A 14,084-nucleotide genomic window follows, 5' to 3' on the forward strand; every position below is an offset into this window, starting at 1 on the left:
AAAGGATCCTGTGTCAGGTCAGCTATTTGTCATTATCGAATTCTCTTTCAGACACTTGTCATTTGTTGAAACTGAGTTTCAGTTGCCCCCACCAATGAACACCTCATAATTGACACACCCACCTGCTCAAACGAGTGGAGGCCGCTGGCCTTGCCCAGTCGCTGCAAGTCTTCCATGATGGCTTTCTTCAGGACCTTTACACAAACACAGACACGACACCATACCATGACTCTCGAAGATGATACCATGTATTGTGTTATGTCAACCTATTCAACAAAGGGCCCAACTCTTAACAAAAAGGGGTTCAACAGGGCACCCTTTCATTTAGTTGAATCTGGGGATCTTTCTCTAAAAGGGCAGCACCTACACTAAATATTGGTGTGCAACAGGAATCCTTTTCTTTTGGACTAAGTCAGTCTATTCACATAACACATAGTTAATTATTAAACACCTCACCTTCATGGCAACAAATGGAACAAACACACCATTGAATGTAGACTAATTTAAATCACATACGGTATTTTTACAGAGGTCCCGATAGCTCCCCTCCATGCCTTTCTTCAGGGCCCAAGCAGGCATCGTCTCTGGGTCAGGAACAACTATGGCAACCAGACAGGACTGGAAGAGTAACAGACCACATAGTATATTAATATTAGAAGTTAATATACACAGTACCAGTCAGAAGTTTGGACACACCTACTCATTCAAGGGTTTTCTTTATTTTTACTATTTTCTACATTTTTACAATGTAGAATAATAGTGAAGACATCAAAACTATGAAATAACACATATGGAATCATGTAGTAACCAAAAAAGTGTTAAACAAATCAAAATATATTTTCTATTTGAGATTCTTCAAAAAGCCACCCTTGGCCTCCACAATCCCCCAACCTCAACCCAATTGAGATGGTTTGGGATGAGTCGGACGGCAGAGTGAAGGAAAAGCAGCCAACAAGTGCTAAGCATATGTGGGAACTCCTTCAAGACTGTTGGAAAAGCATTCCAGGTGAAGCTGGTTGAGAGAATTCCAAGAGTGTGCAAAGGTGTCATCAATGCAAAGGGTGGCTATTTGAAGAATGTCAAATATAAAATATATTTTGAGTTGTTTAACACTTTTTTGGTTACTACATGATTCCATATGTGTTATTTCATAGTGTTGACGTCTTCACTATTATTCTACAATGTAAAAAATAGTTTAAAAAAAATAAAGAAAAACCCTTGAATGAGTAGGTGTGTCCAAACTTTTGACTGGTGGTAGTAATATATATATATATATATATATATATATATATATATATATATATATATATATACATATACACATACACACACACACACACACACAGTGAGGGAAAAAAGTATTTGATCCCCTGCTGATTTGTATGTTTGCCCACTGACAAAGACATGATCAGTCTATAATTTTAATGGTAGGTTTATTTGAACAGTGAGAGACAGAATAACAAAAAAAATCCAGAAAAACGCATGTCAAAAATGTTATAAATTGATTTGCATTTTAATGAGGGAAATAAGTATTTGACCTCTCTGCAAAACATGATTTAGTACTTGGTGGAAAAACCCTTGTTGGCAATCACAGAGGTTTCTTGTAGTTGGCCACCAGGTTTGCACACATCTCAGGAGGGATTTTGTCCCACTCCTCTTTGCAGATCTTCTCCAAGTCATTAAGGTTTCGAGGCTGACGTTTGGCAACTCGAACCTTCAGCTCCCTCCACAGATTTTCTATGGGATTAAGGTCTGGAGACTGGCTAGGCCACTCCAGGACCTTAATGTGCTTCTTCTTGAGCCACTCCTTTGTTGCCTTGGCCGTGTGTTTTGGGTCATTGTCATGCTGAAAGACCCAGCCACGTTTCATCTTCAATGCCCTTGCTGATGGAAGGAGGTTTTCACTCAAAATCTCACGATACATGGCCCCATTCATTCTTTCCTTTACACGGATCAGTCGTCCTGGTCCCTTTGCAGAAAAACAGCCCCAAAGCATGATGTTTCCACCCCCATGCTTCACAGTAGGTATGGTGTTCTTTGGATGCAACTCAGCATTCTTTGTCCTCCAAACACGACGAGTTGAGTTTTTACCAAAAAGTTATATTTTGGTTTCATCTGACCATATGACATTCTCCCAATCCTCTTCTGGATCATCCAAATGCACTCTAGCAAACTTCAGACGGGCCTGGACATGTACTGGCTTAAGCAGGGGGACACGTCTTGCACTGCAGGATTTGAGTCCCTGGCGGCGTAGTGTGTTACTGATGGTAGGCTTTGTTACTTTGGTCCCAGCTCTCTGCAGGTCATTCACTAGGTCCCCCCGTGTGGTTCTGGGATTTTTGCTCACCGTTCTTGTGATCATTTTGACCCCACGGGGTGAGATCTTGCGTGGAGCCCCAGATCGAGGGAGATTATCAGTGGTCTTGTATGTCTTCCATTTCCTAATAATTGCTCCCACAGTTGATTTCTTCAAACCAAGCTGCTTACCTATTGCAGATTCAGTCTTCCCAGCCTGGTGCAGGTCTACAATTTTGTTTCTGGTGTCCTTTGACAGCTCTTTGGTCTTGGCCATAGTGGAGTTTGGAGTGTGACTTTTTGAGGTTGTGGACAGGTGTCTTTTATACTGATAACAAGTTCAAACAGGTGCCATTAATACAGGTAACGAGTGGAGGACAGAGGAGCCTCTTAAAGAAGAAGTTACAGGTCTGTGAGAGCCAGAAATCTTGCTTGTTTGTAGGTGACCAAATACTTATTTTCCACCATAATTTGCAAATAAATTCATTACAAATCCTACAATGTGATTTTCTGGATTTTTTCTCTCTCAATTTGTCTGTCATAGTTGACGTGTACCTATGATGAAAATTACAGGCCTCTCTCATCTTTAAGTGGGAGAACTTGCACAATTGGTGGCTGACTAAATACTTTTTTTCCCCCACTGTAATATATACATATATATAGTTGAAATCGGAAGTTTACATACACCTTAGCCAAATACATTTAATCTCAGTTTTTCACAATTCCTGACATTTAATCCTCGTAAAAAATTCCCTGTTTTAGGTCAGTTAGGATCACCACTTTATTTTAAGAATGTGAAATGTCAGAATAATAGTAGAGAGAATTTATTTATTTCAGCTTTTATTTCTTTCATCACATTCCCAGTGGGTCAGAAGTTTACATACACTCAATTAGTATTTGGTAGCATTGCCTTTAAATTGTTTAACTTGGGTCAAACGTTTCAGGTAGCCTTCCACAAGCTTCCCACAATAAATTGGGTGAATTTTGGCCCATTCCTCCTGACAGAGCTGGTGTAACTGAGTCAGGTTTGTAGGCCTCCTTGCTCGCACACACCTTTTCAGTTCTGCCCACAAATGATCTATAGGATTGATCTCAGGGCTTTGTGATGGCCACTCCAATACCTTGCCTTTGTTGTACTTAAGCCATTTTGCCACAATTTTGGAAGTATGCTTGGGGTCATTGTTCATTTGGAAGACCCATTTGCGACCAAGCTTTAACTTCCTGACTGATGTCTTGAGATGTTGCTTCAATATATCCACATAATTTTCCTTCCTCATGATGCCATCTATTTTGTGAAGTGCACCAGTCCCTCCTGCAGCAAAGCACCCCCACAGTATGATGCTGCCACCCCTGTGCTTCACGGTTGGGATGGTGTTCTTCGGCTTGCAAGATCCCCCTTTTTCCTCCAAACATAACGATGGTCATTATGGCCAAACAGTTATATTTTTGTTTCATCAGACCAGAGGACATTTCTCCAAAAAGTACGATCTTTGTCCCCATGTGCAGTTGCAAACCGTAGTCTGGCTTTTTTATTGTGGTTTTGGAGCAGTGGCTTCTTCCTTGCTGAGCGGCTTTTCAGGTTATGTCGATATAGGACTTGTTTTACTGTGGATATAGATACTTTTGTACCTGTTTCCTCCAGCATCTTCACAAGGTCCTTTGCTGTTGTTCTGGGATTGAACGTGTCTCCTTCCTGAGCGGTATGACGGATGCGTAGTCCCATGGTGTTTATACTTGCGTACTATTGTTTGTACAGATGAATGTGGTACCTTCAGGAGTTTGGAAATTGCTCCCAAGGATGAACCAGACTTGTGGAGGTCTACAATTATTTTTCTGAGGTTTTGGCTGATTTCTTTTGATTTTCCCATGATGTCAAGCAAAGAGGCACTGAGTTTGAAGGTAGGCCTTGAAATACATCCACAGGTACACCTCCAATTGATTCAAATTATGTCAATTAGCCTATCAGAAGCTTCTAAAGCCATCATTTTCTGGAATTTTCCAAGCTGTTTAAAGGCACAGTCAACTTAGTGTATGTAAACTTCTGACCCACCGGAATTGTGATACAATGAACTATAAGTGAAATAATCTGTCTGTAAACAATTGTTGGAAAAATTACTTGTGTCATGCAAAAAGTAGATGTCCTAACCGACTTGCCAAAAGTATAGTTTGTTAACAAGAAATTTGTGGTGTCTCTTTGAAACTAACTGTATATAAACAGTGTCAAGCATAAACTGTGGCATTAAGAACAGCCACTACTGACTTGTTGACTGGATAAGTGGTTTATAAACAAATTGAGCTAAATATATAATGAATTGACAGATTATCTATGTCCTCTGGCAACAAACAGAAAAACTAAAACTGCATGAGTTTGGTTTAGAGGGTACATGTACAGTCTGGAGACACAGATGACTATGTATGTTCAGGTGGTTCTGGGTCCAGTGACCATCTCTCATGATAATGCTCAAACAACGAACCATGGGTTGTGATGTGATAAGGAAGAGAGGTGGTTAGGGAGGTAGGTTAGGTCACCTGTAGGCTGTCACCATGGACATAGAGCTGGGTCACGGGCTCACAGCGTATATAGATGTTCTCTATCTTCTCAGGGGAGATGTACTCTCCCTGGGCCAGCTTAAAGATGTGCTTCTTCCTGTCAATGATCTTTAGTGTACCGTTCTGAGGAGAGAAGAGAAGAGGAGAGGGCAAACGTCATAAGGAGATAGTGGGAAACACAGGTCTGAATCCTGACTTGAAAATACGCTCATACCTTACATTTTAATTGAGATACTTGTGGATCACAAGTTAGGATTCAACCCTAAAATAGGATATTGTACAAGGATGGCAAAGAGATGTTTGAGGAAATGTCTTTGCAAGTGAAGAGTCATAGACAAGCCTTTGTACGTACAGGTAACCATTTCCCTATGTCTCCTGTGTGGAGCCAACCGTCTTTATCCAGGGTTTCAGCCGTCCTCTCTGGGTCTTTAAGGTAGCCCTTAAAAACATTGGGTCCTTTCACACACACCTAATGGATGATCGGAGGGAGAGGGAGAAAAACGAAGTGATAATTAAGGAGAATATGTTCAGCACCCAACTATCATTTTAACAAATGCTAACATATTGTACATACAGTGGGTATCATAAGTATTCACCCCCCCTTGGATCTTTTCACATTTTGTTGCGTTACAAAATAGGATTGAAATGAATATAATTGTGATTGTGACAGTCCATCATTACTTTAAGACATGAAGGTCAGTCAATACGGAACATTTCAAGAACTTTGAAAGTTTATTCAAGTGCAGTCGCAAAAACCATCAAGCGTTATGATGAAACTGGCTCTCATGAGGACCGCCACAGGAATGGAAGAGCCAGAGTTACCTCTGCTGCAGAGGATAAGTTCATTAGAGTTACCAGCCTCAGAAATTGCTGCCCAAATAAATGCTTCACAGAGTTCAAGTCACAGACACATCTCAACATCAACTGTTCAGAGGGGACTATGTGAATCAGGCCTTCATGGTCGAATTGCTGCAAAGAAACCACTACTAAAGGACACCAACAAAAAGAAAAGACCCGCTTGGGCCAAGAAACACGAGCAATGGACATTAGACCGGTGGAAATTTGTCCTTTGGTCTGGAGTCCAAATTTGAGATTTTTGGTTCTAACCGCTGTGTCTTTGTGAGACGCGGTGTGGGTGAACGGATGATCTCCGCATGTGTAGTTCCTACCGTAAAGCACAGAGGAGGAGGTGTTTTGGTGTGGGGGTGCTTTGCTGGTCTCTGATTTATTTAAAATTCAAGGCACACTTAACCAGCATGGCTACCACAGCATTCTGCAGCGGTTCGCCATCCCATCTGGTTTGGGTTTAGTGGGACTATGATTTGTTTTTCAACAGGACAATGACCCAACACACCTCCAGGCTGTGTAAGGGCTATTTGACCAAGAAAGAGAGTGATGGAGTGCTGCATCAGATGAAAAAGCAGCCAACAAGTGCTCAGCATATGTGGGAACTCCTTCAAGACTGTTGGAAAAGCATTCCAGGTGAAGCTGGTTGATAGAATTCCAAGAGTGCGCAAAGCTGTCATCAAGGCAAAGGGTGGCTATTCGAAGAATCTCAAATATAACATATATTTTCATTTGTTTAACACTTTTTTTGGTTACTACATGATTCCATGTGTTATTTCATAGTTTTGATGTCTTCACTATTATTCTACAATGTAGAAAATAGTAAAAATAAAGAAAAAACCTTTGAATGAGTAGGTGTGTCCAAACTTTTGACTGGTACTGTATGTATGGAGGACAGAGGAAGGAGTAGTCATTCAAAAATCATGTCAACCCATATTATTTCACACAGAGTGAGTCCATGTAACTTATTTTGTCATTTGTTAAGCCAAATGTTACTCCTGAAATAATAAAGTCTTGCCTAAACAAAAGGGGTGAATACTTTTGCTACTATATTTTAGTCATTATATTTGTCTGAATTTGTAGAATTTTCTTTCCACTTTGACATTGAGTATTTTGTGTAGGTCTATTATTAAAAATCGATTTCTATCCAACTTTGTGACGGAAGAAAATGAATAATTATGATACCCACTATAGCCTTGATGACCAACTGTCTGTGACCCTGTTCAAGTACGGATTATCCTAAAATATCCTTGAGGCTTCATTCAACTCACCTCTCCTTCTCCTTTGGCAGCAAAGTAGTTCTTTTCAGCCACATCCACCAGCTTGATGAGGTTACATGGCAGTGGTGCCCCCACATGACCTAGAGTTAGTCATCAAAACAAGGACAAATATGAGCAAAATCTAGCTTACAGACAGCACTAATTGATGTCTTAATTTGTTTGATTGAAGTCATTACACAGTAAATTGGCTGCCACCAAAAAGTATGCATTACAGTATAATGCTAAAAAAAGCATATATAAAGCTGAAAATACAAAAAATAATTTTTGGGGACAGAAACTTAGACCAGGTGTCAAACTCATTCCATGGAGTGTCTTGCAGGTTTTCGCTCCTCCCTCGTACTTGATTGATGAATTAAGGTCACTAATTAGTAAGGAACTCCCCACACTTGATTGTCAAGGGCTCAATTGAAAGGAAAAACCTGCAGACACTAGGCCCTCCATGGAATGAGTTTGATACCCCTGACCTAACATATTCAACATGTATTCTATAGTAATGGTTGTACATAAATGATATCTACTGCAGTTGGAATATGCTCACCCTGTCTTTCCAATTGTTTTACTGTTTCCTTTTCTGTATTTTACCACTAGGTGGAGACACTGACCACACCGCTCACCCTGAGGACCAACCTGTATAGTCTACAACACCCTCTCTCATTAGCACCACCAGCTGAAGAGTTCTCCCTAATTGTGTTCCCCGTGCCCTATATCGCGTGTCAAACTCATTCCACGGAGAGCCGAGTGTCTGTAGGTTTTCGCTCCTCCCTTGTACTTGATTGATCAATAAGGTCACTGATTAGTTAGGAACTCCCCTCACCTGGGTGTCTAGGTCTTAATTGGACACAAATTGAAAGGAAATAATGAAAATCAGCATACACTCGGCCCTCCATGGAATGAGTTTAACACCCATGCCCTATATGAACTTGTACATTCCCTTTGAGTGATTATTCTGATGAAGGCAGAAACGTTAGTATTTTAACCTTGCTTAAATAAATATATTTTTTTATGACGAGCGAGCGTTGCGCCTTTTCAGTTATGATAAAACATTTTGGTTGCACCACGACTCATATTGATTGAGCACCCTCCACTTCTTAACATATTAGATTTGACGGCTTGCTCCCAACCATGGCCCATGGAGTAAATAGGGATGTCAATCCCCACAATACATTTTTGGACACCCTTTTAAGCGATAACTCCTTTGAAAATGCTATTATGCGGGAGTCACTGAGGATGGACAAGAAATGTATTCCCCTCTGATGAATGAATGGAAAGACATCAAACTAGGACTGGAAAAAACCCATCTACATGGGGTGACATTATTTGACTACCTGATGACGAGGAACTAACCAACACCTGGACTGACACCTTGAATAGAAGCTCTTTCGTGTTGATGGCAGCCACAATCTCTTACCTACAAAAGAAGGAGAACAAACTGAAAGACGACCTCACCCTAATAGAGACACAATTAGGAGAGCATTTGAAAGATGGTCAACTAACTAGCACTCTAAATTACCTTAACGATGAGGCAGCACAAACCTATAATGAGCTGCGAGAGCGCAAAAAGGAGAAGTTCCACCGGGACCGACGAGATTACTCTGAGGGTTATGTGTACTCTTGACTAGCCAAGGCAGCAGAGTCTGCCCTAGAGCACAATACAGAAGTCATAATGGGGGCTGCCGTCAACCCAGCTGGGGGAGACGAGATGTACGTGACAATTCCATGGACTCGCATCACTCAAACTCTAGTAACCATCGTTCATACAACAAACAGATACCGAACTACAGACGCCAGTGGCACAACATATCGGGTGACCGGCACAATGCATGGCGAACCAATGGACAGGGAGATGAGACCAGAAAAAGTAGCAGAGGCAACCGGTAACGGAATTACGCACCGGTACAACACCAGACGCAAACAACAAGCCAAATAGTCTCCCTCCTGAATCCAGGTTTGGCTTTTGTTCCTACGGCACCTATTAAGGACTTTAACATCTCTGTAGACCTTCAGACATTTTTCAGAACTATCAGATTATGGCAGTTTTTTTTTCCAGACGTGAGGCTCAAACCTAAGAGTACCTTCACCCCTCCCCAAACATGGAAATCATTCTGTAGAAACATACTGCCGCCTTGTGGAAGATAAGGTAAAGGTTTGGTGTGAACAGAATAAAAGAATGAAGAAACCCAACCTGAGCAAATAGGAGCTACAATCTCTAAAGAAGCTACAGTCCATACCATTACCATTCAACAGGCAGATAAAGGTGGGGTAACAGTGATTTTGAACACAGTTGACTATGTTTCTGAATGCAAAAGACAATTGTCAGACCGAAACTTCTACATGCCACTTGCCTCTTACCCCACCTCCACCTACAATGAACAGATCAGAGACGTTGGTGGAAGCAGTCAATCACAACATCACAGATAAAAAAGCATGAGCGTTATTGTATATCCAACATCCCGCACCTCCCTGTTCTACATGGTGACTAAGCTACACAAGAACATGGACAACCCTCCGGGCAGACCCATCGTGTCAGGGATTGGGAGGATAACTGAGAACATCTCGCTCTATGTCGACCACCTGAAACCCATTGTCTTAAATCTGCCATTTTATCTCAAAGACACAGGTGACTTTCTAAAACAATTGACATTGGGATACCAGAACAGTGTTTCTTATTGTCTTTTGACGTTCAATCTATGTACACAGTCATTCCTCATGAACTAGGAATTGAACACTGTGTCCATTTCCTTGACTTGAGAACTGAACCCAACCCACCCTCTTCTTTCCTAGCTGAACTCGTGAGGTTGGTGCTCACCAAAAACGACTTGAAGTTCGACGACGCCTACTTCCTGCAGTGTAGCAGGAATGCCATGGGCACAAGGATGGCAACCAACTTCACTAACCTGCACTTCAGGTAAGTTGAAAATGTTCACATTCTAAACAAGAACCTGATCGTTTGGAAATGCTACATTGATGACATGTTTGTTGTCTACAAGGGTGACCTAAACTCCCTGATGTCCTTTCACCAATTTCTGAATTCCATTACAGGACACCTGCGAGGGAGGTCTGAACTCAGACAGATTCAGAGCAAAGGGCTACAATCACACATGGTTAAACCAAGCTGAAAGCATGGATGTTCCTAGTGCACAGCTACTGAGCAAGCCCAGAAGCCCTAGAGCTAAACCCTCCATCCAAATGGTCACTACCTACACCCCGCAAAGTCCAGAACTCCTAGGCATCATCAAAAAACCCTTGGTACATTCTATGCTCAAGCCCAGCTCTAGTTAATACATTTTAGCAGCCTCCCATGACTGCTTACCATAGTGCTAAAAACATTAAAGACAATGTTGTCCGATCCGACGTCAGCTAAAGCGCAAACAAAACCAGCATCCTACCTATTCCTCCTGACAACTACAAGTGTGGCAATTGTACCCAATGCCAGTACACCAAACGTATGAAAGGTTTCCTGCACCCCAGATCAAAGGTACCATCAATTGCAATTCTCGCAATGTGATCTATGCGATTCGCTGCCTGTGCAACTTATTTTACATAGGCGAGACCTCAAGGGAGTTACACACTAGAATGTGTGAGCAGCGAAGTGCCATTTGAAGTGCTGACCCCAACTGCCCAGTGGCCCTCCATAAAAAATAAAAAAAGAGGACACTTGCTTTGTGAGTTATTTTATTTTGGAATTGAACAAGTTAGCAAAAACAAACGCGGTAGCGACGTTGACAAACACCGACAGCCCAGAGAGATGTTCTGGATCCATCCCTTAGATACTTTAGTCCCCAGAGGTCTTAACCTAGAGAAGGACTATAGTATGTTTTTGTGACGGGCCCCTTCCCTTTGTTAGCCCAGTGTGCATCTGAGCAACACATTTCTTTTAGTGGAAATAGGCAAAACCTAGTGGTGTTTGACAATAAGGCTTGCACAATAGTTGAAGTCATACGTTTCTCCATACTTGCTAAACATAAAAGCATGGCAAGGCACAAAACCAAAGACCAATTCTAGAGTATCTGATGATCTTGAATTTTTATTCTCCCCTGAGACCCCTGATTCAGTTTTGTCTGATGTTGTGTCACACATTAGCCCACCCAACTACCTCATCCCTATATTGTTATTTATTTTGCTCTTTTGCACCCCAGTATCTCTATTTGCACATAATCTCTTGCACATCTAGCATTCCAGTGTTAATACTATTGTTATTATTTTGCACTATAGCCTATTTATTGCCTTACCTCCATAACTTGCTACATTTGCACACACTGTATATATATTTTCTGTTGTATTTTTGACTTGTTGTTGATGTTTTTTACCCCATATGTAACTCTGTGTTGTTTTTATTGCACTGCTTTGCTTTATCTTGGCCAGGTCGCAGTTGTAAATGAGAACCTGTTCTCAACTGGCTTACCTGGTTAAATAAAGGTGAAATAAATAAAAAATAAAATAAATAAATAAAAAAACAAATTCAGTTGTCTGATCCAAACTAACAGTAAGCTACCCCGTTGGTGGAAGCACCCTTATTATGAGAGTGAACTCATGAACTTTTTGAATAACATGATACACTCCTGCTCTGTCCTTAGAAGAAAGGAACTATCCGCTGGTAACCACAATAGCAAGTTCTGCATCATGAAATAATAAGAGCCTGTAATGACATTACCAGTCTGACAGGAGATGATTGACGGCTGCGTTCCAAATGGCTCCCTGTTCCCTATATAGTGCATGGTTAAAAGTAGTGCACTATATAGGTGCCATTTGGGACGTACCCAGGGTTTAATGGGTTAGGTGTTTCAGTTCCTCTAACAACCATTAAACCACCAGTACTGAGCTCAATACTTTCCCGGTGTAACCTTTGGCCATGGCTGTTTCACCGAGATAATAAAGTGTATGTGGCATGCTTGGGTTATCATACCGTAACTGCCAACCTGTTGTAAAACACATAACAACAACATAGTGCGTGGGTAAATACTGCCTGTGATCCACAGGTCTTTGACCCTACTCTAGTCAGGCCTCCCGACCCATCACCCCTGTTCTCACACCTTACAGAGGGGAAATGGTTGTGGTCCTATTTGGGCGTCTGAGCAGCACGCTGCAGAAAGGTGGCACCTGCAGCCCATAGCCACAGAGCAAAAAACATAGCACCTCAAAGGTTGTGTGTGTGTGTGAGGCTGAAAGCATGTGACTAACACTATCTCCTGAGGACCTGGAGGGCGTTGTTGTTTTTGGCATCAGTCAGCAGAAGCCACAGTGAGTCAGACGATAATGTGTTCCCAACACGCAGGGTGTTCCCTGCGTATTTTGTTTCCGCTATAGTCAAATTGGAGATTTCACCCAGTGGTGCAGGATAAGGTGTTTATATTTTACAGAAAACAAATGAACAACAGACTTTCAGCATGCTTATAGGGAAGGGCACTCAACATGCTCGGCACTGACACAAATGACTGATGATTGGCTGAAAGAAATTGATAGTAAGACTATTGTGGGAACTGTTTTGTTAGACTTCAGAGCATAACCTATTGATGAAAAAAATTTGCATCCTCTGTCTTATTATGGATTGAGAGTTCCCTATCTAATAGAACACAGAGGGTTTTTGTTAATGGAAGCCTCTCTCATGCAAATTCAGTTGAGTGTGGTGTAGTGCAGGGCAGCCATTATTGTTTTCTGTTTTTAGAAATGTCCTTCCACTGACCTTGAATAAAGCCTGTGTGTCTATGTACGCTGACGACTCAACAGTATATGTAACCGGTGTGAAATGGCTAGCTAGTTAGCGGTGCGCACTAGTAGCATTTCAATCGGTGACGTCACTCGCTCTGAGACCTTGAAGTAGTTGTTTCCCTTGCTCTGCAAGGGCCGCGGCTTTTGTGGAGCGACGGGTAACGGTGCTTCGAGGGTGACTGTTGTCGATGTGTGCAGAGGGTCCCTGGTTCGAGCCCAGGTAGGGGCGAGGAGAGGGACGGAAGCAACACGGTTACATACGCACGTCGGCTGCAACAGTAAAGTAAATAACTGAGACACTTAACATAGAGCTCAAGTCAATTTTAGAATGGGTGCTAAATATCTCAAAAACTAAAAGCATAATTTTTGGGACAAGTCACTCGCTCAACGCTAAACCTCGTTTAGATCTATTATTGAATAATATGGCTATTGAGCAAGTTGAGGAGACTAAACTGCTGGGTGTAACCCTAGATAGAAAGCTGTCATGGTCAAAACATGTAGACTCAATGGTTGTGAAAATGGGAAGAGGTCTGTCCATGATAGGGCGTTGTCCTTCTTCACATCTCAGTCGACCAGACACGGAGGGAAAGTGTCAGTAACATGCATGTCAGTCTCTCCTGGCTCAAAGTTGAGGAGAGATTGACTGCATCACTATTGGTCTTTGTGCGAGGTATTGATGTGTTGAAGGTACCGAACTGTCTGTTCAAGCAGTTGGCACACAGTTCGGACACTCATCGGTACCACACAAGACATGCAACCAGAGGTCTCTTCACAGTCCCCAGGTCCAGAACAGAGGCTGGAAAACGAACAGTATTAAATAGAGCCATGACTACATGGAACTCTCTGCCACCCCAGGTAACTCAAGCTAGCAATAAAACCAGTTTCAAAAACAAAGGGGACTGTGAAGAGACACAGCCATTTTATATATAGTATTGTAATTTGCACTGTACTACGTATTAGACCTAGATGTTGTGTGTATGTACTGATATGTAGGCTATGTGTGACATTTTCAATTGATGTATATCAGTCCTTGACTAATAATGTTCTGTACTATGTATTATGTAATGTTTCATGTGGACCCCAGGAAGAGTAGCTGATGCTTTTGCAGCGGCTAATGGGGATCCTAATAAATACCAAATACAGGCGTTGGCTAGAACTGACTGTAAACTGATGTCCTACAGCAGGGATGGGCAACTGGAAGTCAGTCGGGGTCTCAACTTACTGTTGCGAGTTAGAATAGTAGAATACACAAAGTGCAATTTTGAAATTCGGATGCGCATCAGCAGTTTCTCTCAGTCAGTCACTGATAGTCAGTTAATAAGCCCATGTCAGCATTTTCTTTTTAGATTGCTAAATTAATTTAGCGGACAACTATCTGAACTTGTTATCATGGTCGAATTACCGTCC

The 14,084-nt window shown here is 41.8% G+C and overlaps 1 protein-coding gene across 1 annotated transcript in view; it reads right to left on the minus strand.

Moving 5' to 3' along the window:
* The window catches only part of LOC311136187 (long-chain-fatty-acid--CoA ligase 6-like), a 53,968-nt gene that overhangs the window by 1,016 nt on the left and 38,868 nt on the right, over positions 1 to 14,084 (minus strand). Inside the window, exons 16-20 of the mRNA XM_084170287.1 lie at positions 6,963 to 7,051; positions 5,198 to 5,314; positions 4,825 to 4,968; positions 517 to 618; positions 123 to 194 (exon numbers count right to left, since the gene is read on the minus strand). Of these exons, the coding sequence (XP_084026413.1) occupies positions 123 to 194; positions 517 to 618; positions 4,825 to 4,968; positions 5,198 to 5,314; positions 6,963 to 7,051 (524 nt within the window). The remainder of the gene's footprint in view (positions 1 to 122; positions 195 to 516; positions 619 to 4,824; positions 4,969 to 5,197; positions 5,315 to 6,962; positions 7,052 to 14,084) is intronic.

This window comes from Coregonus lavaretus, assembly GCF_964263955.1.
Source record: "Coregonus lavaretus genome assembly, chromosome: 10".
Lineage (NCBI taxonomy): Eukaryota > Metazoa > Chordata > Actinopteri > Salmoniformes > Salmonidae > Coregonus > Coregonus lavaretus.